Source organism: Pongo abelii, chromosome 16, assembly GCF_028885655.2.
Source record: "Pongo abelii isolate AG06213 chromosome 16, NHGRI_mPonAbe1-v2.0_pri, whole genome shotgun sequence".
NCBI lineage: Eukaryota > Metazoa > Chordata > Mammalia > Primates > Hominidae > Pongo > Pongo abelii.
In genome coordinates, this window is record NC_072001.2 from 42,625,246 (window position 1) to 42,645,848 (window position 20,603).

General features: G+C 39.6%; 1 protein-coding gene across 4 annotated transcripts in view; it reads right to left on the reverse strand.

Annotated features, from left to right (window-relative positions):
* Positions 1-20,603, reverse strand: part of FSIP1 (fibrous sheath interacting protein 1) — a 196,855-nt gene that overhangs the window by 136,194 nt on the left and 40,058 nt on the right. For all 4 annotated transcript variants that reach the window (XM_024232685.3, XM_063716575.1, XM_063716576.1 and 1 more), the window contains 3 exons: positions 12,838-12,933; positions 10,742-10,866; positions 9,151-9,261 (listed from right to left, as the gene is read on the reverse strand). In XM_024232685.3, the coding sequence (XP_024088453.2) occupies positions 9,151-9,261; positions 10,742-10,866; positions 12,838-12,933 (332 nt within the window). The remainder of the gene's footprint in view (positions 1-9,150; positions 9,262-10,741; positions 10,867-12,837; positions 12,934-20,603) is intronic.

The window sequence follows — 20,603 nt, forward strand, 5'->3', positions numbered from 1 at the left end:
GAAGACATACACATAGCCAACAAGCATATGAAAAAAATGCTCAACATCACTAATCATTTGAAAAATGCAAACCAAAACCACAATGAGATACCACCTCACACCAGTCAGAAAGGCCATTACTAAAAAGTAAAAAAATCACAGATACTGACAAAGCTGCAGAGAAAAACACCTATACACTGCTGGTAGGAATGTAAATTAGTTCAGCCATTGTGGAAAGCAGTGTGGCAATTTCTCAAGGAACTTAAAACACAAGTACCATTCAACCCAGCAATCTCATTAATGGGTATATACCCAAAGGAATATAAATCATTCTACCATAAAGACACATGCATGCAGGCCAGGTGCAGTGGCTCATGCCTATAATTCTAGCACTTCGGGAGGCCAAGGCAGGTGTATGGCTTGAGCCCAGGAGTTCAATATCAGCCTGAGCAACATGAAAAAACCTCACCTTCACAAAAAAATTTTAAAAATTAGCCAGATGTGGTGATATGCACCTGTAGTCCAAGATACTAAGGAGGCTGAGGTGGGAGGCTCACTTGAGCCTGGGAGGTCAAAGCTGCAGTGAGCCATGACGACATCACTGCACTCCAACCTGGGTGACAGAGTAAGACCCTGTCTCAAGGTAAAAAAAAAAAAAAAAAAAAAAAGACACATGCATGCGTATGTTCATCGCAGCACTATTCACAAAAATCAACCTAAATGCCTTTCAATAGACTGGATAAAGAAAATTTGGGACATACACACCATGGAATACTATGCAGCCATAAAAAAGAATGAGATCACATCCTTTGCAGCAACATCGATGCAACTGAAGGCCATAATCCTGAACAAAATAACACAGGAATGAAAACCCAAATACTGCATGTTCTCACTTATAAGTGAGAGCTAAACATTGAGTACACATGGACACAAAGAAGGGAACAACAGATACTGGGGCCTACTTGAGGGCTGAGGGTGGTAGGAGGGAGAGGATCGAAAAACTACCTATTAGGTACTATTCTTATCACCAGGATGATGAAATAATCTGTACACCAAAGCCCTGTGACATCCAATTTATCTACAGAACAAACCTGCATGTGTACCCCTGAACCCGAAATATTTATTGATTTAAAATAAACAACTTAAAAAATAATAAACTTTGTTGTGGCCTTACCAGAAAAAAAAAAAAAAAAAAAGAACAAGTTCCTGATTTTGTGAAGTAAGTTATGGTGGTCACATTATCTAAACTAGGGATTCTATAGATGAAGTAGGTTTGGAAAGAAAGATAATGAATTGTTTGGAACATTTTGAAACTGGCAGACATCCCCCTAGGATATCCACAGATTATGTTAGGCAGTTAAATATGTTTATGTGAAATTCAAGATAGAGACTTGGGATTAAATAAACACACTTGACTTACCCACATATCTACAGTGGTTCAAACCCTGGGGGCTATGAGAATGGATAAGGTCATAAAGGGAAGCATTAGTGCAAAAAGAAGACAGAAGAATCATGAAGAATATTTGGAATAACGTGTCAAGTAGAGGGTGAAGAAACTTATTTCATACATTTTGATTTCATGATGTTAATACCAGGAATTAAGCCCGAGGTGATAATCAGAGGCATTATAGGTAAAAACTTTATGCACAAAGACTTTTATATTTTTATCCTCTTGACCCTGGCATTCGCAGTCCATTTCAGTGAAACCAAACAGTGTGTGAGTCTTGGCAGGGGAGGTTCATGACATGACAAGACACTCCGCCCCACCCTCTGATATCAGGAAGACAAACAAATGACCTAGATTCGGCTAATCGAAAGCAAACACCCCCAACCTTGAGGGACAGAAGCAAAGGTGCAGGGGAATGATTAACAGGGACAGTGATGGTGGCAACAATGAGCATCTCGTGGAGAGCAAATGTCTGGTGGCTGTGGAGCCGGGGGCAGCCAGCCCCTAACCAGGCTGTTCCTAAAGCCATGTTTATGGCTGCCTGGACATCTGCCCGGTGTACAAACCTGGTTTCCCAAACTTCCCATTGAGTCTATGGACTACTCAAGACTCCCAATAAATTCATTTTCTGTTGCTTTAGCCAAAGTCCATCTTTGTTACTTGCAACCCAGAACAGTGACTGATAAAAAATTTATTGCCACACTATTTATAATAAAACGTCTAAAAATAGGGGAAAAGTGGGTAGATTGTAGTATATCAATATAAGGATTATGATATAGTCATAAATGTTTTTAAATATACTTGTAAGTTGGTATAAAGAAATTGAGCCTCAGTGAGGTTCAGTTAGCTAAAGGCACACAACTCTAATAAACTGACAGAAGTCCAGGTTCTGATTTAAATTCTATTGCTCTCCCTTGAAAATAAACATGGACAGCTTAAAAAAAAAAGAAAGTTAGGCATAATTTTTAAAATATATTACCTAATTACTCACAAACTCTGGTAATTTTTCCTAAATAAAAGTGATGTCAATACCATATAGCCTAAATGATAAATAATAAAGAATCACAAAAAAGTAAAACTACGAAATCGATGATGAAATAGTGGCTAATAAATTTTAGGTTCTGTCTGAATGGGATTATTTTCAAATGACACTGAAGTTAAAAGAGCATGTCAGATGAAATTCACCAGAAATGTAAATGTTTTATGCACTATGCCATTACAGAAATAAGATATATGTAAAAGGTAGTAAATGGCATCATTTTTCCTATCTGTCTAGCGCCTCTATACACCCTTGCTATGTGTGGGGAACTTCTAGCTTTTAGGAATCTTACCTTCCCAAGACAGAACAGAAAATGCTCTTCACCAGCATCCTTTAGAGCTAGGGTTCAGGTAGGTAATTAAGGGTCCACCACCAGACTGCCTGACTCAATACTACTAGATGTGAGTGACCTGAGATCGGATGCAAACCCATTTCACTGGTAAGGGTGGTAGTAGAGACGTCTAGCTTAGCGGGTGCCATTCACTTCAAGTGTGAGTTCCCAACATAGATGAAAATACCTTTTAAATTCTAAATAAGTATCCTAGAGCAGCAGTCCCCAACATTTTTGGCACCAGGGACAGGTTTCTTGGAAGACAATTATTCCATGGACTGGGGGGAATGGGGTTAGAAAGGATGGTTTCAGGATGAAACTGTTCCACCTCAGACCATCAGGCATTAGATTCTCAAAAAGAGCAGACAACCTAGATCCCTCCCATGCACAGTTCACAACAGGGTTCATGCTTCTATGAGAATCTAATGCTGCAGCTAATGTGACAGGAGGCGCAGCTCAGGTGGTAATGCTCGCTAGCCCACCGCTCATCCCCTCCGGCTGTGCAGCCCAGTTCCTAACAGGCCATGGGCCCAACTGGTACCAGTCCCCCGTCCTAGAGAGATTCAAGAGAAGATTACATCCATAAAATTATGCATGACGACTGGGTTTGGTGCCTCACGCCTATAATCCCAGCACTCTGGGAGGCTGAGGTGGGCGGATCACCTGAGGTCAGGAGTTCGAGACCAGCCTGGCCAACATGGTGAAATCCCATCTCTACTAAAAATACAAAATTAGCCAGGCGTGGTGGCAGGCATCTGTAATCCCAGCTTCTTGGAAGGCTGAGGCAGGAGAATCACTTGAACCCGGGAGGCAGAGCTTGCAGTGAGCCAAGATCGTGCCATTGCACTCCAGCCTGGGCGACAAGAGCGAAATTCCATCTCAAAAAAAAAAAAAAAATATGCATGCCACTAAAAAGAACAACTAGAGAACAAGAGTTCAGGGGAATTAAAACATAATTATCATTTTAGTCATCTTCTTTAAGTTGTGCATTTATTTGTCAAAGATGAGGTTGTGGGGCACTTCATAAAGGAAAGGGCACATTCGAAAACACAGAGATTTAAAAGAACACAGAGAATTTGAGGAACAGCAAGAAGTTCGGTATGATTTGAGAATATAGTAAATAGGTTCCTTCTTCAAAGTTTTCCTAAACTTTTCCTGCTGCACTGCTTCTTCCTCTGAATTTCTATTCTAACATTTGTCACCATCCATCTGACTCTAGAATTTCTGTATGTTTACCTCCCACATCAGATAAGAGGACTTGCAGAAAGAACTCTCAGTAAATATTAGTGTAAATATTTTTTTTTTGAGACAGAGTCTCTCTCTGTTGCCCAGGCTGGAGTGCAGTTGGCTCACTGCAACTTCCACCTCCCGGGTTCAAGAGATTCTCCTGCCGCAGCCTGCCAAGTAGCTGGGATTACAGGCGTGCGCCACCACACCTGGCTAATTGTTGTATTTTTAGTAGAGATGGGGTTTTGCCATATTGGCCAGGGTTGTCTCAAACTCCTAGCCCCAAGTGATCCTCCCACCTTGGCCTCCCAAAGTGCTGAGATTACATGTGTGAGCCACCACGCTGGGCCTAAAAACAATTGTCTTTAAAAATCTCAAAAGAGAGCTGCGTGGCTAAGCAGCGGAATAGACATGGTTGAAACCAAACTTAGAAAACTGTAGAATGAGCTCATATGTACAAAATGACAAAAAAGGTTAACATTATAAGAAAGATGTTATAAGACCTGGAAGAGAGATCCAAGAGGTCCTATAGCCACCTGTGGCAGACACTGTCTACTGACTGACATGATCCCCATTTCTACCTCTACTACAAAAAAAGAGAAAGTCATATACCTGAATCCCCCTTCCCACTTGCAGCAACATACTGAACAAATGGCTATGTGACACAGCTTGGCCAGTGAGATGCAGTTAGAAGTCCTAGGGACACCATTCCATCCCCAGTGAAAAAGCAAAGCCTCAGAGGAAAGTCTCTTTGCTCTTTACCCTTCCCTCTTTCTGTCTGCTTGGAAAATTGACACACTGCCTACAGATGCAGCAGCAGTCTTGCAAACCTAAAGACAAAATCCACATAGGAATGTAGAACAGGAGGACAGAAAGACATGAGCTGCTCACTCCTGGATTTCTTGTTACCAGAAAAAAATACACTCTTTACTGTTTAAGCCACTGTTACTGGCAGCCAATCACATTCTCAACTGATACCCAATTTATAGGTATCCCAAAAGGAGAAAAAAGAGATGATGGAAAGAAAGAAATAATAGAAGATAATTTTCTGAGCTGAAGGAAGATTTGAACCTTCAGATAGAAAGAGACTACAAGGTACCAAGCAGGAACTGAAATGTTTTTAAAGACACACACAAATATAATCTGATAAAATTGTGAACTCCAAAATAAGGAGAAAATCCTACATGCTTCAAGAAAAAAAGGATTTTACAAGTAGAATTTAGTTATCTGCTAACCTAACATTCAAATGAGGAAAAAATAAATATTTAAATATACAAACACTCAAAAATTATCCACACTTCACCATTTCTTGGGGCAAAATTTTTCAAAAAAGTTCCAGAAAAATAATTCAAGGAATGATTTATACAAATAAATAATTTGTTCAGTCCAAATACACAGTTAATGATGTGGCTAAAAATTTTGACTAAATATTGTTTAGAGAGATTCCTCACATACAAGCAGCTTACTGTTTTTAAAGGTAAAGACTAAAATGTGTAATATTCCAGAACTAAAATTCCAGATGATTTCAATATATCCTGGAGGAAAGAAAATGAAACACAAGGGAAATGAAAGTACACCAAAGATCCAAACTTGTTAAAATATGAAATCTTAGAAACTAATTATTGAATTTGAAAAGAAAATATGCATTTTAATGTATTTTTAAAACTTGAAGGTTAACAGTACCAGATCAGAAATAGAATATTAAGTTTCCAAACCACAAGAGGATAGGGAGATAAACAAAAACAAATATGATAAATAAAATATAAAGTTTGATGTCAGGAAAAGATTGAAAAAGTATGTGGTTGTAATGAATATGAGTAAATTAAATATCCTCATATTGATAATAACAAAAGATAAAGGATGAAGAAACAATTAAAGATAAAGACACAAAAGCAACAGCAAAAGCCCAGCTACACAGTACTTGTAAAAGATCAAAAACTAAAATGATAGAGATGACCTTAAACTAGAAAGACGAGACATAAATACTAACAAAAATAATATGCAAAAGGCAGTATTATTAACAAAAAGTCATTATGAAAGCATTCCTAGAATGTATCAAGAAAATCTATCGCCATAGTTTGATACGCAGTGAGACCATGGGTAGCAGTTTACCCAATTTCACAATTAATAACAAAACCAGAATGAAACCCAGATCCCTTAATTCTTACTGCTATCTAAGCTTTCGTTAATAAAGTAGACAAATTACAGTTATGTGTCACTTAACGACAGGGATATGTGTTCTAAGAAATGTATCATTAGGCAATTCTGTCATTGTGCAAAAATCATCAGGTGTACTTACACAAACCTAGATGGTAGAGTGTACTACACACCTAGGCCACATTGTAAAGCCTATTGCTCCTAGCCTATAAACCTGTACAGCATGTTTTGTAGTTACTGTGTTGTAGGTGATTGCTAACACAATAGGAAGTATTTGTGAATCTAAACATATTAAAACATAGAAAAGGTACAATAAAAATATGGTATAAAAATCTTTTTAATGGCATACATGTAAAGGGCACTTAACCATGAGTGGAGCTTGCAGGAGTGGAAGCTGCTCTGGTGAGTCAGTGAGTGAGTGGTGAGTGAATGTGAATGCCTAGGACATTACTGGCTGCCACTGTAGACTTTATCAACACTGTAAACTTAGGCTACACTAAATTTATTTTAAAATATTTTTCTTTATTTAATAATAAATGAATTTTAATTTACTGTAACTTTTTTACTTTCAAAACTTTTAAATTGGTTTAACTTTTTCACTCTCTTATAACACTTAGCTTAAAGCACAAACACAGTATACAGCTGTACAAAAATATTTTCTTTCTTTGTAAGCTTTTTCCTATTTTAAAATTTTCTTTTTTTATTTTTAAGGTTTCATGAAAAACGAACACAAATGCACCTATTAGCCTAGGCCTATACAGGGTCACGATCATCAATATCACTGCCTTCCACTCCATACCTTGTCCCACTGGAAGGTCTTCAAGGGCAGTAACACGCATGGAGCTGTCATCTCCTATGATAACAATGCCTGCTTCTGAAATTCTTCCTGAAGGACCTGCCTGAAGCTGTCTTACAATTCACTTTTTTATATATAAGTACAAGGAGCACACTCTTAAAATATAGAGCTACGGTGTCACTAGATGACAGGAATTTTTCAGCTCCATTATTCTTATGGGACCACTGTCATATATGCATGTTGACCAAAACATCATTATGTGGCACATGACTATACCATGAATCAGCAAAGCTAAAATATCTCAGAATTATGTGGGCATTTAGCAGTTTCCCTCACCCACCCCTTTCCCCTACTTCATCAGCCCCAGGCATAGCAACACCTTCACCTGCTCCTAGACACAGCCCCCGCTGGGACCTCACCATCTCAGGAAGGATTACTTAGAGGATTATTATCTGTGATATTCTGTAGATATGTTTTTGCTTTTTGGTGGAAGGGAGGGATATTTTGTTTGCCCACACAGAACTTTTTTAAATAGGAGCAGTTGTGAACATTTTACAAGTTTAATGCTTCTCGCAAAAAATCTGAATTTCTAGCTTCCTTTGAAAAACTGGAGGATCCAGGCAGGCCTGGCCTGGGATTTCCATGCAGCCGCCACCAGCAGACATCGGGTGTTAGCTCCCATTGGACGGGCACACCCTCCCCTGTGGGCCACAGGGATCACTGCACATGAACTGCTTTTGGACTTACAGCAAAAAAACTACGCTCTGAATCTCTGTGTCCCTAGATGTGGAAACTAAGACAAGGATTCTTGTTCAAGTAATTCATTGGGAGAGTGCCTTTGGGACCAGGGACATGAGGAAAACAGCCAAGGGCAAGGGCACAGGGCCAAGCGAGGATGTGGTCTCAACTGAAGCCCAGCTTCAGTCTGATCCCTGGGGAAGCTCTGGGAGGACACACTGCACCACAGAGCTAATCTCACATTTAGGTAAGGGGCCTAGGGTGGGGAGGGAGTGATATCCTGGGCTGTTTGGCTCAGGGAAATTCTCAGGGGAAGGGGACAGCTGTGCACCCTTAGTACAGGGCTGAGGCATGGATGCACAGACCGGTGTCAGGAAAAGGTGATATGGGCAGGGTGCCAGCAGCATTCACTCCATCATGTCCTTATTAAATGCAGGGGAATAAAAGATATACAATAGAGCTAAGTGCTTCAAGGAACATAGGACAGTGTATTTCTTCACGGAAGCAAAGAATATTCCTCAAGTTTAGTATGTAAACAAGTGCAAACATTGGGCCACAGCACTCTTTAGGTGACCTTCCCAGGCCCTATAAATACCTGCATTTGCCCCACCTCACCCCCATTACATGCCGTTCCCCTCTTTCAGTTTAGCCTGTCCCCACCTGGACTTATCACCATAAGCAGGCCCTCCTGTTAACCCCAGGACTCTCCAGGGAACTGGCTGCTCAAAATTAACTGGGCAGGAACAGGATGGAATTCTTTAGGATTACTGAAGAAGACTACACTGAAATACCACAAAACCAGTTTAGGGACAATAAGAAAAGGAGACAGAAAAACACATTCATATGTCATCAGTAATAAGCACATCACATCACAGACAGAAGTTACTGTGATAACCAATGTGTAAACACTTCTTAGAATGACACTAAATAATCCTTTGAAAGTCAATAATGAATTGACCAAGAATAAATTTGAAAACCTCAATAAAAATAATTGTACAAAACTGGATTTTTAAAAAAAATTTTAACTTGTATTTGAAGTTCAGAGGTACCTGTGCAGGTTTGTTATACAGGTAAATTTGTGTCATGGGGGTTTGTTGTACAGATTATTTTTGCACCCAGGTATTAAGCCTAGTACTCATTAGTTATTTTTCCTGATCGTCTCCCTCCTCCCATCCTCTACTCTCCAACAGGCTCCAGCGTGTGTCGCTCCCCTCTATGAGTCCGTGTGTTCTCATCATTTAGTTCCCACTTAAAAGTGAGAACATGTGGTATTTTGTTATCTGTTCCTGTGTTAGTAAAACAGGGTTTTTTTAAAATCAGAGAAATAATGTCTCAGAATCTGAAAAATTACTGTAAATTTGTGCTACTGGGCCAATAATACGATTTTTTTTAATCTAAATTAAGAAGTGTAGAGTTCCCTATCAGAGTTTACATACCTCAGAACTGGAGAGCCCAGAATCTTTCTCATCCAAGTCCTTCAAAAGCTCAACCAGCCTTTTCTTCTCTCTGTCAATCATAAGCACTGGGTTTCTTGATTCCTTGGCCAACTACAGAATTTATTAATGGAAAATATTATATACTCAAAGAAATTCATAGTCCAGGAAAATAAAAATGGAATCTGAGACTTCTACACTACAGATACACAAAGAGAAAAGTTGCGAGATTAGGCATTTTACATTTGCTAGGTAATTTTATTTTATGCCAACATTTTTGTATAGGGCCATTCTCTAATATCCAAAGATATTATCCCTATAAGCAGACCCTCCTGTTAACCATTCCAACAGACATTTTATTAAAAAATAATATGAGCAGTTTTCAAACCTCTCTATTATAGATAAAAAATATAAATGCAAAAACATACTTGCTGAAACATTTGGAAGAAATCTTCTTGCTACTTTCTTTGGGGTACTTGCCCACTAAATGAAAGTGCTTTTAAATTTCAAGACTATCATACGAGGAATTTAAATATTCAGCTACTATTAAAATGGGGAAAGAGAAATATACAGTAGACCTACTATCTGTGTCCGCAAGAACCTGGATAAGGAGAGAACTCTACTAGTCTAGGAAAATTGAACAGTAAATAAACATACAACAGGCCAATGCAAAGACAGCGACAGATCAAGATGGAGAAGGTTTCCTGAAGATCATATGAATGTAGAGCACAAAAATCGAGAGCCCCAGAGGCCAGTCCTGGCAGTGGCAAGCTGCCCCACGAATCCAGTTTGCCTGGAAATGACGTGCCAATTATGGGGAAAACATCAGGCTTGAAGGGTAAAAAATTACTTAACTCTCTCTTGTCAATACTCCACACTCGCCCATGCAGTTTTCCAGTGACGCTGCCCAAGGGGTGTGCACAGCTTCTGTCCTCCTCGCTACATTTCTTGTTGTAAATTAATTAATCCACATTCTGGTCGAATCCAGGAACCCCTGTGCCCTTGTTTAGTGTGAGTCTGCCTTTAAGACAAACCAAGTCAGGCTACAAGGCCTGTAAGACCAAAGATGGGTGCTTGAGGCAGAAGCTAATCAAGGCCAGTGACCAGCTGCCGGGAGGTTCAGCGAAGAGGCAGACAACCAATTGGCTTCTCCAGCCCAGCCCTGCTGCTCTGCCAGGAGCATTTTCCATTCAAAGTTCTAAATGTACTAGCTACAAAATCAGTCTCATTACTTAAAAAAAACAATTTTACTAGCATGCAATTTAAAATCTGAGAAACATCGTCCAAAGCTATTATCTAAATAAATGTTTTTTAAATTGCAGGAAACAGATTATTTCCGGATAGTGAAATAAATGATAGATGCACCTAGCATTTTTAAAAAGAGATAGGATAGGATAGGATAGGATGTAGTGAGTTGAAAATAGAAATAATGAAGTACCAGTTTATAAAAGTTTTCTTTCATTATATCTACTAATTCAATCATTTATACATTTATGATGGTTGAAAAAATATTCAAAGACACTGAACAAAACTATTGCCATTTTTTCAACTCATTTAGCCCCAAATTCTGGCTTCTGAATTTCTAAGTACATACCTCAATGTTTCTCTTAATAAAATCCTGGTTGTGTTTACCCCTGAGCTCAATCTTTTCTGTATTTGAGAAAGGTTTCTTTCCTGATTTGATCAATGACTCATTTCTTTCCACACCACAGGTAAAATCTAATATTAAAAAAGTTCAAAATTTTTTCATAATTAAAAGTGTCAGTTACGCTAAAAGTTCACTTTAAGCATATATTAAAATATATAAGAAATAAAACACACACAGAAGAACTAACTTCTACATTCCAGATCCAGAAACCTAATATATAATGGAGATCTATTCTTAAAAAGATAAATGTGCTACTGTAACTTCAAATGAAGTTCTCGTAAAACTTATTGTATAATTCATTATCATATATCAAACTTCTTCCTGTTGATTCCATAAGAATGATGGGAAATATCAATAGAACTTCAAGACAGACATGATAAGAAGAAATCACTGATGTTAGGGAGACTTTAAAATATATTTTTTATTTCAGTCTTGACACAAAACAAAAATTTCCCTAAAGACTAGGTCATCCCTGCTATTCTATTAATTTGCCATTACCCTTTCTGAACAGTGCATTTTGTTTCGTCTGTCTTTTGAGCAAGGTCTGGGAGTTAGTGTCCCATGTCCTAGCTCCCATCTGCACAAACCCCTAGAGCCCATCTCAGTTGGCCAATTTTCCTCAACCTTTCGGAAGAGGCTTGAGTCAACGTCTCAGATATTCAGACACAGAGTGCTCAAAATAAGAATAAGAAAAATACTTGTGGATTCATATTTCCTTTATAAAATATCTTGTTTTCTATGTGTCACATTAAAATATTTTAAAACAAGATCATGTGAACCCTTCATTAAAGCTCTGAAAATATGCACGAAGAAGGAATGTCTCCTTATATAGCACATGCAGTTCACCCTACAAAACAGGATACATTTCCACATTCAGGTCCATAAAAGAAAAAAACACCCATCACAAGCTCAATCCAGACAAAGTTTATATAAAAGTTAATTTTGTTTTATAAGGGAGGTTACCTGAACAAAAAGGATTAAGGGAGCTAGTCAATTGGTGTGTTTATAGCTAGTTATGAAAGAGTCAGTACAGATATAACCATTTAAAAATTTTTTGATGAAAATAGCTGGCAAGAACGAGGGAAAGAGTAAGATCTCTTGATTAAAATTCTTTTCAAACAAAAGTAGTTGAGTGAAAAAAGAAATTTACTCAAATTTAAGTTATATAAGCTTATAGGCAAATAAACCTATGCTTTATACCTGGGGTTTTATTTTTTAACAATCACATAATTATCTTTTAAATCAACTACCAATAGTTAAAGTATGAGTTACTTTTTTGGTGAGTAGCCTAATAGATACAAAATATAACACTTCTTTCCATAATTCAAGTTGTATACAGTCTTTTTAGTTGAAATATGAGGTTTATTCATTCAGTTGAAGTTTCATATACTCTTAAGCAATATGACATTTTAAAAATACAAATTGAATGCAGCCATGTTTACATTTATCACAGATCTTCTTTAAAACATATTTCTAATGAACAGTAGGGAAAACACATTGGGTTATCTGGCCAGAACTGTCTTCACTGAAAATGTCCTCTTCTCCTCTCCAGTCTGGTATTGACATAGCTGCCATGTTCCTACAGTGACCCCAGACCTTGCTGGGTTGGACAAGTTGTTTGAGCCAGGGGTAGGCCCCTGACCCAGCTGGATCACTCAGGCTCTTCTCTAGGATTGCAGAACTGAGCCAACCTCTGAATGACTAACCACAGCATATGCTCTTGGGAACCAAAGAAAGCTGCCTCCCACCAAAATCATTTTCACAGACTTGTTTTTGCTTAAGCCAGGTTTTCATTACTTGCAGCCAGCTTTTTTTAAAAACTCTTTATTATTATACAAAATTTCAAGCATCCAAAGTAGAATGGTATAACAAACTCTCAACAACTAGCTGCAACAATAACCAATCTTGTGTCATCTTGAACTCTACCTGCTTCCACTCATCTTTGGATTAAATTACATGAACTTATTTCATTTATGAATATTTCTGTATACAGCCAGTATTCCCTTGTGAAAATGTGTATAATCACATAAATTTAAATATACCTTTATTGAGTTTCTGCATCTGCATTTCATATTCTTCTGGAGGGATTTGAGTATGAAACACCGAGGAAAAGGTGTCTTCCTCCTCATGAGAAGGACCTGTTGATTTAAAAAATCACTTGTTCAATGCTCGCAAAATAAATTAAGTAGTTGTCTACAAAATTGTTTTAAAAAGATAACATTTAATATTCTCTCCAGTGTTCCTCAATCCCCTCCACACACATAAATTTCTTAAGACAATGTTAATGTCACCTCCAACTAGAAATGACAATCACCTTTGTATACAGGAGCCAACGAAACAAGCTACAGAAGCTAAGATAGTTAAACAGCATTTCCCTAGAACTTAAGCACAAAAAGGATGTGCAAGAGTGTGCTAAAATATCACATTAACTCTCCAGAGACAATGCACCCAAATCTTGATGTTCATAATACAGAGAATACGCATAATGAGTAACTATAATTATGGTTTTCTTTTTTTATTTTAGTTCCCCAAGGAGGAGACTTCAAATATGTGATCAGTCATTAAGATAAAGGAATGTGAGAGATAACTTGGGAGACTCTTAGCAGTTAACTTTCTTCTTTCCTGATGTATTTTCTTGGCACCTCCATAAAGAAAATAGGACATTGTGTTTTTCAACTTCTTTGTTTCAATGTAGTTTATTTTCATGTTCTCCTATTAGCTAATTCGGACACTGTGTATTTGCAAGACGCTGCTAACATAAACATTTTATTAAAAGTGTGTCTCTATACCCTAATGTGAGGGAATCTGCCAGGTTGTAGCACAGAAATGGTTTTGCCTCAGAAAACATGGGAAGTCTTAAGGATATTAAAGGATCCACCACCTCTGCCAGCAAGCAAACCAAGTTCAGACACCCTCTATGAGCTGATACAAAGGAAGCAGGCAGAAGATACATTCACCCTCAACACACAACCACCAAATTCAAAACACAAAACTTCTTCTACAAACACTAATTCATCAATTCCAATTCCCTAATTTGGAATTCATAATAATGAATTATGAACTGTGGTTGACATTACACTGTTAGTCTTTGTACAATCTTTGATGAGTTAATCAAGCAAATCTGTGGTGTAAGCCTGGGGAGAGAGGGGTAAACTACTTAGAAAACAAAAAGGTTTAAAATTGTTTTTGAACTTTCATTTTTTTGTTGCAACCACTATTATTAGGGGGTCTTCAATATTCATTAAAAGTAAGCTCAGCAAGTCAGCAATGTGGCACCATTTTATTATCAGTTTAAGTTACATTTACATCATAGTACTAAAGTGGTAATATATTTTTCTATCCCATAATTCCTTTATGATAACAGTTCACTCAATTTTATACTAAAACACCATAAAGACATAAAAATATGAAAATGTACAATATGGAAAACCCTCCCAGGTGATCAGCAACCATCTGAGACCAGTGTCATGCAGGTGGCAAGAAGAATTCGAAATTACTCTTGTGACCCTGTGGCTCTTTGCCCCATCCCAGTGGTATTCAGTGCCTCAGAGAGAGGTGGGTACTACCTACAGCAAAGGTGCCATCAATCGGCTTTGAGTTTAAAAGACAACAGTTTTCAAAGTTGGGCATTCAATTGCAAGAGCTTAACCCTTGGAGGAAAAAAAAACATTTTCTGAATTCCAAAAGTCTCCCTTTAGAAAGTTCTTGCTTCTTTTTCAAAAACAATTAATGTAGAAGAAATTATGGAATTAACCATTTAGTAACCATCATAATAACTGACTCAGGTAAGTATCACCAATGAAAGATAAAACTAGTGGGTGACAGTTTGAGGAATAATAGGATAATAGCCTCAAAGTATCTATCTCCCCACAAGATAATTTATTAATTACCAAAGGAAAAATAGTAACTTTACCATGGAGAAACCTGGTAGACACCATTTTCATCTAAAGTGGCCAGAGTTAACATTGTGAGCATTGGGACAATCACCATCGTGCACTTCCTGATCTGATTCATTGAGAAGGACACTATCACTTCTGTGGGATTCCTGCCAAAAACACATAACCTGAACCTAACCGAGCAGAAACAAACCAACCCAAACTAGAGGACATGCTACAAAATAACAGGCCTATTATCTTCAAAAATGACTATGTCATAAAACACCAAGACTAAAAGGTATGACAATAATGTAATGCATAGCCTGAGATTTTCCTTTTGCTATAAAGGGTATTAGTGGGACAATTGGCAAAATCTCAATAAAGCCTATAGATAATTGCAAAATAATCATTTCCTGATTTATATGTATAATCGTGCATGTAATGTGTGTATATGTGTGTCCTTGTGTGGAGAGGGAAAGAGAAAAAAGAATGTGGTAAAATGTTAACATTTGGAGACTCTGGATAAAGAGTATTTGAGAATCCTTTGTACTTTTCCTATGACTTTAAATCTGAAGTTACATCAAAATTCAAAGTTAATAAGAAAATTTTAAAAATTCCTCTCTTCACTATAAACATTCATGTGAGAAGGAAAAAAAATCTCCCTTTAGAGATCATGAGCCAAAATGTTGATGATTGAGCAAGTTTTTAATATGAGTCCTGAAAGAGGAAGATTGCAGGATGTGATTTAAGTTGCTTCCTGCCACCCACAGAAGAAATTAAAGCCCATCCCAAATAAGGACCTAGAGGACCTAGAAGACCAGCAGAGGGGATGAGTTTAGAGTAGACACAAGTGATACAGGTATTAAGCTGCTCCCCGGCACAGCCCCTGGAGGTGAAATCCTGGAGGTGCACAGAGAACCTGAAGAGGCTGGAGAAACCCAGAGCAGAGTGAGCTCTGCCTCACTGTACACCTGCAACTGAGGGGAGACCCCGCACACAGGAACACAGTGCTCTCCATCCACCCATGACAGCTGCAGAGAAGCAAAGGCAGTGTGGCATGCTTACAGGCAGACAGAGGATGAAGTAGTCTGTCTGTCTGTCTGTCTCTCTCTCTCCCCCTCAGACACACACACACACACACACACACACACACACACAGTTCCCCACGTCTGGCTGGCCTGTGGCTTGAAGGAGACCAGAAGCTCTCACATGCCCCTGTGAAGACTGGGGTCGTGATGAGGGGTTGGCATAGAGCCTCCCACCAGAGAGGATGTGGCAGGGACCACATACAACATCAGCATCTGCTGGCAGATGGCAAAGGCTAAATGGGACCAGCTACAAGTCAGCAGATGCCCCAGCTGGCTTCCCATATCCACAGACCAAGCAGGACGAGATATGCCTCTGAGAGAACAGCAAGGACCAGATGCATGCGCCACCCCACCCCCAACCCCGCCATCCCCAGGCCATGATGCTACACAAGCGTCCTCCCGAACCCAGACACCACCCTGAGAAAAGGCAGGAAGAAACAGAAAGGGAAAAAGAGCCTCATTTCTGAATACTGAATTATGCCGTACAATTTTTAGATGCCCTACACAAGTATAGTAAATCCTCTCTTAACGTCATCTATAGATTGTTGGAAACTGCGACTTTAAGCAAAATGACATATAACAAAACCAATTTTACCACAGTCTAATTAATGTAAATAAGAATTAAGTTTCTGTGGCACATTTCTGGTCACAAAAACATTATTAAACTTCTAAATAAAGACCAAAACACTTGTCATATTAAACACTGACATAAATGTGGGTTATAAGTACATTTCAGAAAAATTAATAAAAATAAGTAAGGTAATTATTTATCAGCTTATTCTAATTCAGAGTCTCAGGTGGCCAGAGTCTATCTAGGCAGCTCAGAGTCCCAGGTGGGAACACACCCTGGACAGGATGCCATGGCAGGGTGCACTCAGACACATCCACACTCACTCACAGTGGAACCACGTAGATAACCTAACATGCATATCTTTGAGATGGAGAGGAAACCGGAGTGTCTGGAGAAAACCCATGCAGACAGGGGAAAGACAAACAAAATCCATACGGACAGTGGCCCTAGCTGGGAATCCTTTTTTTTTTTTCATCAATGTTATAATAAAATGACACTGAGCCCGGCATGGTGGCTCACACCTGTAATCCTGGCACTTTGGGAGGCCAAGAGGAATCTCTTGAGCCCAGGAGTTTAAGACCAGACTGGGGGAGGAGCCAAGATGGCCGAATAGGAACAGCTCCGGTCTACAGCTCCCAGCGCGAGCGACGCAGAAGACGGGTGATTTCTGCATTTCCATCTGAGGTACCGTGTTCATCTCACTAGGGAGTGCCAGACAGTGGGCGCAGGTCAGTGGGTGAGCGCACCGTGCGCCAGCCGAAGCAGGGGCGAGGCATTGCCTCACTCGGGAAGCGCAAGGGGTCAGGGAGTTCCCCTTCCAGGGGTGACAGACGGCACCTGGAAAATCGGGCCACTCCCACCCGAATACTGTGCTTTTCCGACGGGCTTAGGAAACGGTGCCCCAGGAGAGTATAGCCCGCACCTGGCTCAGAGGGTCCTATGCCCACGGAGTCTCGCTGATCGCTAGCACAGAAGTCTGAGATCAAACAGCAAGTCGGCAGCGAGGCTGGGGGAGGGGCGCCCGCCATTGCCCAGGCTCGCTTAGGTAAACAAAGCAGCCTGGAAGCTTGAACTGGGTGGAGCCCACCACAGCTCAAGGAGGCCTGCCTGCCTCTGTAGGCTCCACCTCTGAGGGCAGGGCACAGACAAACAAAAAGACAGCAGTAACCTCTGCAGACTTAAATGTCCCTGTCTGACAGCTGTGAGGAGAGCAGTGGTTCTCCCAGCACGCAGCTGGAGATCTGAGAACCTGCTGACTGCCTCCTCAAGTGGGTTCCTGACCCCTGACCCCTGAGCAGCCTAACTGGGAGGCATCCCCCAGCAGGGGCAGACTGACAGCTCACACGGCCGGCCAGGTACTCCAACAGACCTGCAGCTGAGGGTTCTGTCTGTTAGAAGGAAAACTAACAGAAAGGACATCCACACCAAAAACCCATCGTACATCACCATCATCAAAGACCAAAAGTAGATAAAACCACAAAGATGGGGAAAAAACAGAGCAGAAAAACTGGAAACTCTAAAAACCAGAGTACCTCTCCTCCTCCAAAGGAACGCAGTTCCTCACCAGCAACAGAACAAAGCTGGACGGAGAATGACTTTGACGAGCTGAGAGAAGAAGGCTTCAGACGATCAAATTACTCCGAGCTACGGGAGGATATTCAAACCAAAGGCAAAGAAGTTGAAAACTTTGAAAAAAATTTAGAAGAATGTATAACTAGAATAACCAATACAGAGAAGTGCTTAAAGGAGTTGATGGAGCTGAAAACCAAGGCTCGAGAACTACGTGAAGAATGCAGAAGCCTCAGGAGCCGATGCGATCAAATGGAAGAAAGGGTATCAGCCCTGGAAGATGAAATGAATGAAATGAAGCGAGAAGGGAAGTTTAGAGAAAAAAGAATAAAAAGAAACGAGCAAAGCCTCCAAGAAATGTGGGACTATGTGAAAAGACCAAATCTACGTCTGATTGGTGTACCTGAAAGTGACGGGGAGAATGGAAACAAGTTGGAAAACACTCTGCAGGATATTATCCAGGAGAACTTCCCCAATCTAGCAAGGCAGGCCAACATTCAGATTCAGGAAATACAGAGAACGCCACAAAGATACTCCTCGAAAAGAGCAACTCCAAGACACATAATTGTCAGATTCACCAAAGTTGAAATGAAGGAAAAAATGTTAAGGGCAGCCAGAGAGAAAGGTCGGGTTACCATCAAAGGGAAGCCCATCAGACTAACAGCGGATCTCTCGGCAGAAACCCTACAAGCCAGAAGAGAGTGGGGGCCAATATTCAACATTCTTAAAGAAAAGAATTTTCAACCCAGAATTTCATATCCTGCCAAACTAAGCTTCATAAGTGAAGGAGAAATAAAATACTTTACAGACAAGCAAATGCTGAGAGATTTTGTCACCACCAGGCCTGCCCTAAAAGAGCTCCTGAAGGAAGCGCTAAACATGGAAAGGCACAACCGGTACCAGCCACTGCAAAATCATACCGAAATGTAAAGACCATCGAGACTAGGAAGAGACTGCATCAACTAACGAGAAAAATATCCAGCTAACATCATAATGTCAGGATCAGATTCACACATAACAATATTAACTTTAAATGTAAATGGACTAAATGCTCCAATTAAAAGACACAGACTGGCAAATTGGATAAAGACTCAAGACCCATCAGTGTGCTGTATTCAGGAAACCCATCTCACGTGCAGAGACACACATAGGCTCAAAATAAAAGGATGGAGGAAGATCTACCAAGCAAATGGAAAACAAAAAAAGGCAGGGGTTGCAATCCTAGTCTCTGATAAAACAGACTTTAAACCAACAAAGATCAAAAGAGACAAAGAAGGCCATTACATAATGGTAAAGGGATTAATTCAACAAGAAGAGCTAACTATCCTAAATATATATGCACCCAATACAGGAGCACCCAGATTCATAAAGCAAGTCCTGAGTGACCTACAAAGAGACTTAGACTCCCACACATTAATAATGGGAGACTTTAACACCCCACTGTCAACATTAGACAGATCAACGAGACAGAAAGTCAACAAGGATACCCAGGAATTGAACTCAGCTCTGCACCAAGCAGACCTAATAGACATCTACAGAACTCTCCACCCCAAATCAACAGAATATACATTTTTTTCAGCACCACACCACACCTATTCCAAAATTGACCATATACTTGGAAGTAAAGATCTCCTCAATAAATGTAAAAGAACAGAAATTGTAACAAACTGTCTCTCAGATCACAGTGCAATCAAGCTAGAACTCAGGATTAAGAATCTCACTCAAAACCGCTCAACTACGTGGAAACTGAACAACCTGCTCCTGAATGACTACTGGGTACATAACGAAATGAAGGCAGAAATAAAGATGTTCTTTGAAACCAACGAGAACAAAGACACAACATACCAGAATCTCTGGGATGCATTCAAAGCAGTGTGTAGAGGGAAATTTATAGCACTAAATGCCCACAAGAGAAAGCAGGAAAGATCCAAAATTGACACCCTAACATCACAATTAAAAGAACTAGAAAAGCAAGAGCAAACACATTCAAAAGCTAGCAGAAGGCAAGAAATAACTAAAATCAGAGCAGAACTGAAGGAAATAGAGACACAAAAAACCCTTCAAAAAATAAATGAATCCAGGAGCTGGTTTTTTGAAAGGATCAACAAAATTGATAGACCGCTAGCAAGATTAATAAAGAAAAAAAGAGAGAAGAATCAAATAGATGCAATAAAAAATGATAAAGGGGATATCACCACCGATCCCACAGAAATACAAACTACCATCAGAGAATATTACAAACACCTCTATGCAAATAAACTAGAAAATCTAGAAGAAATGGATAAATTCCTCAACACATACACCCTCCCAAGACTAAACCAGGAAGAAGTTGAATCTCTGAATAGACCAATAACAGGGGCTGAAATTGTGGCAATAATCAATAGCTTACCAACCAAAAAAAGTCCAGGACCAGATGGGTTCACAGCTGAATTCTACCAGAGGTACAAGGAGGAGCTGGTACCATTCCTTCTGAAACTATTCCAATCAATAGAAAAAGAGGGAATCCTCCCTAACTCATTTTATGAGGCCAGCATCATCCTGATACCAAAGCCTGGCAGAGACACAACAAAAAAAGAGAATTTTAGACCAATATCCTTGATGAACATTGATGCAAAAATCCTCAATAAGATACTGGCAAACAGAATCCAGCAGCACATCAAAAAGCTTATCCACCATGATCAAGTGGGCTTCATCCCTGGGATGCA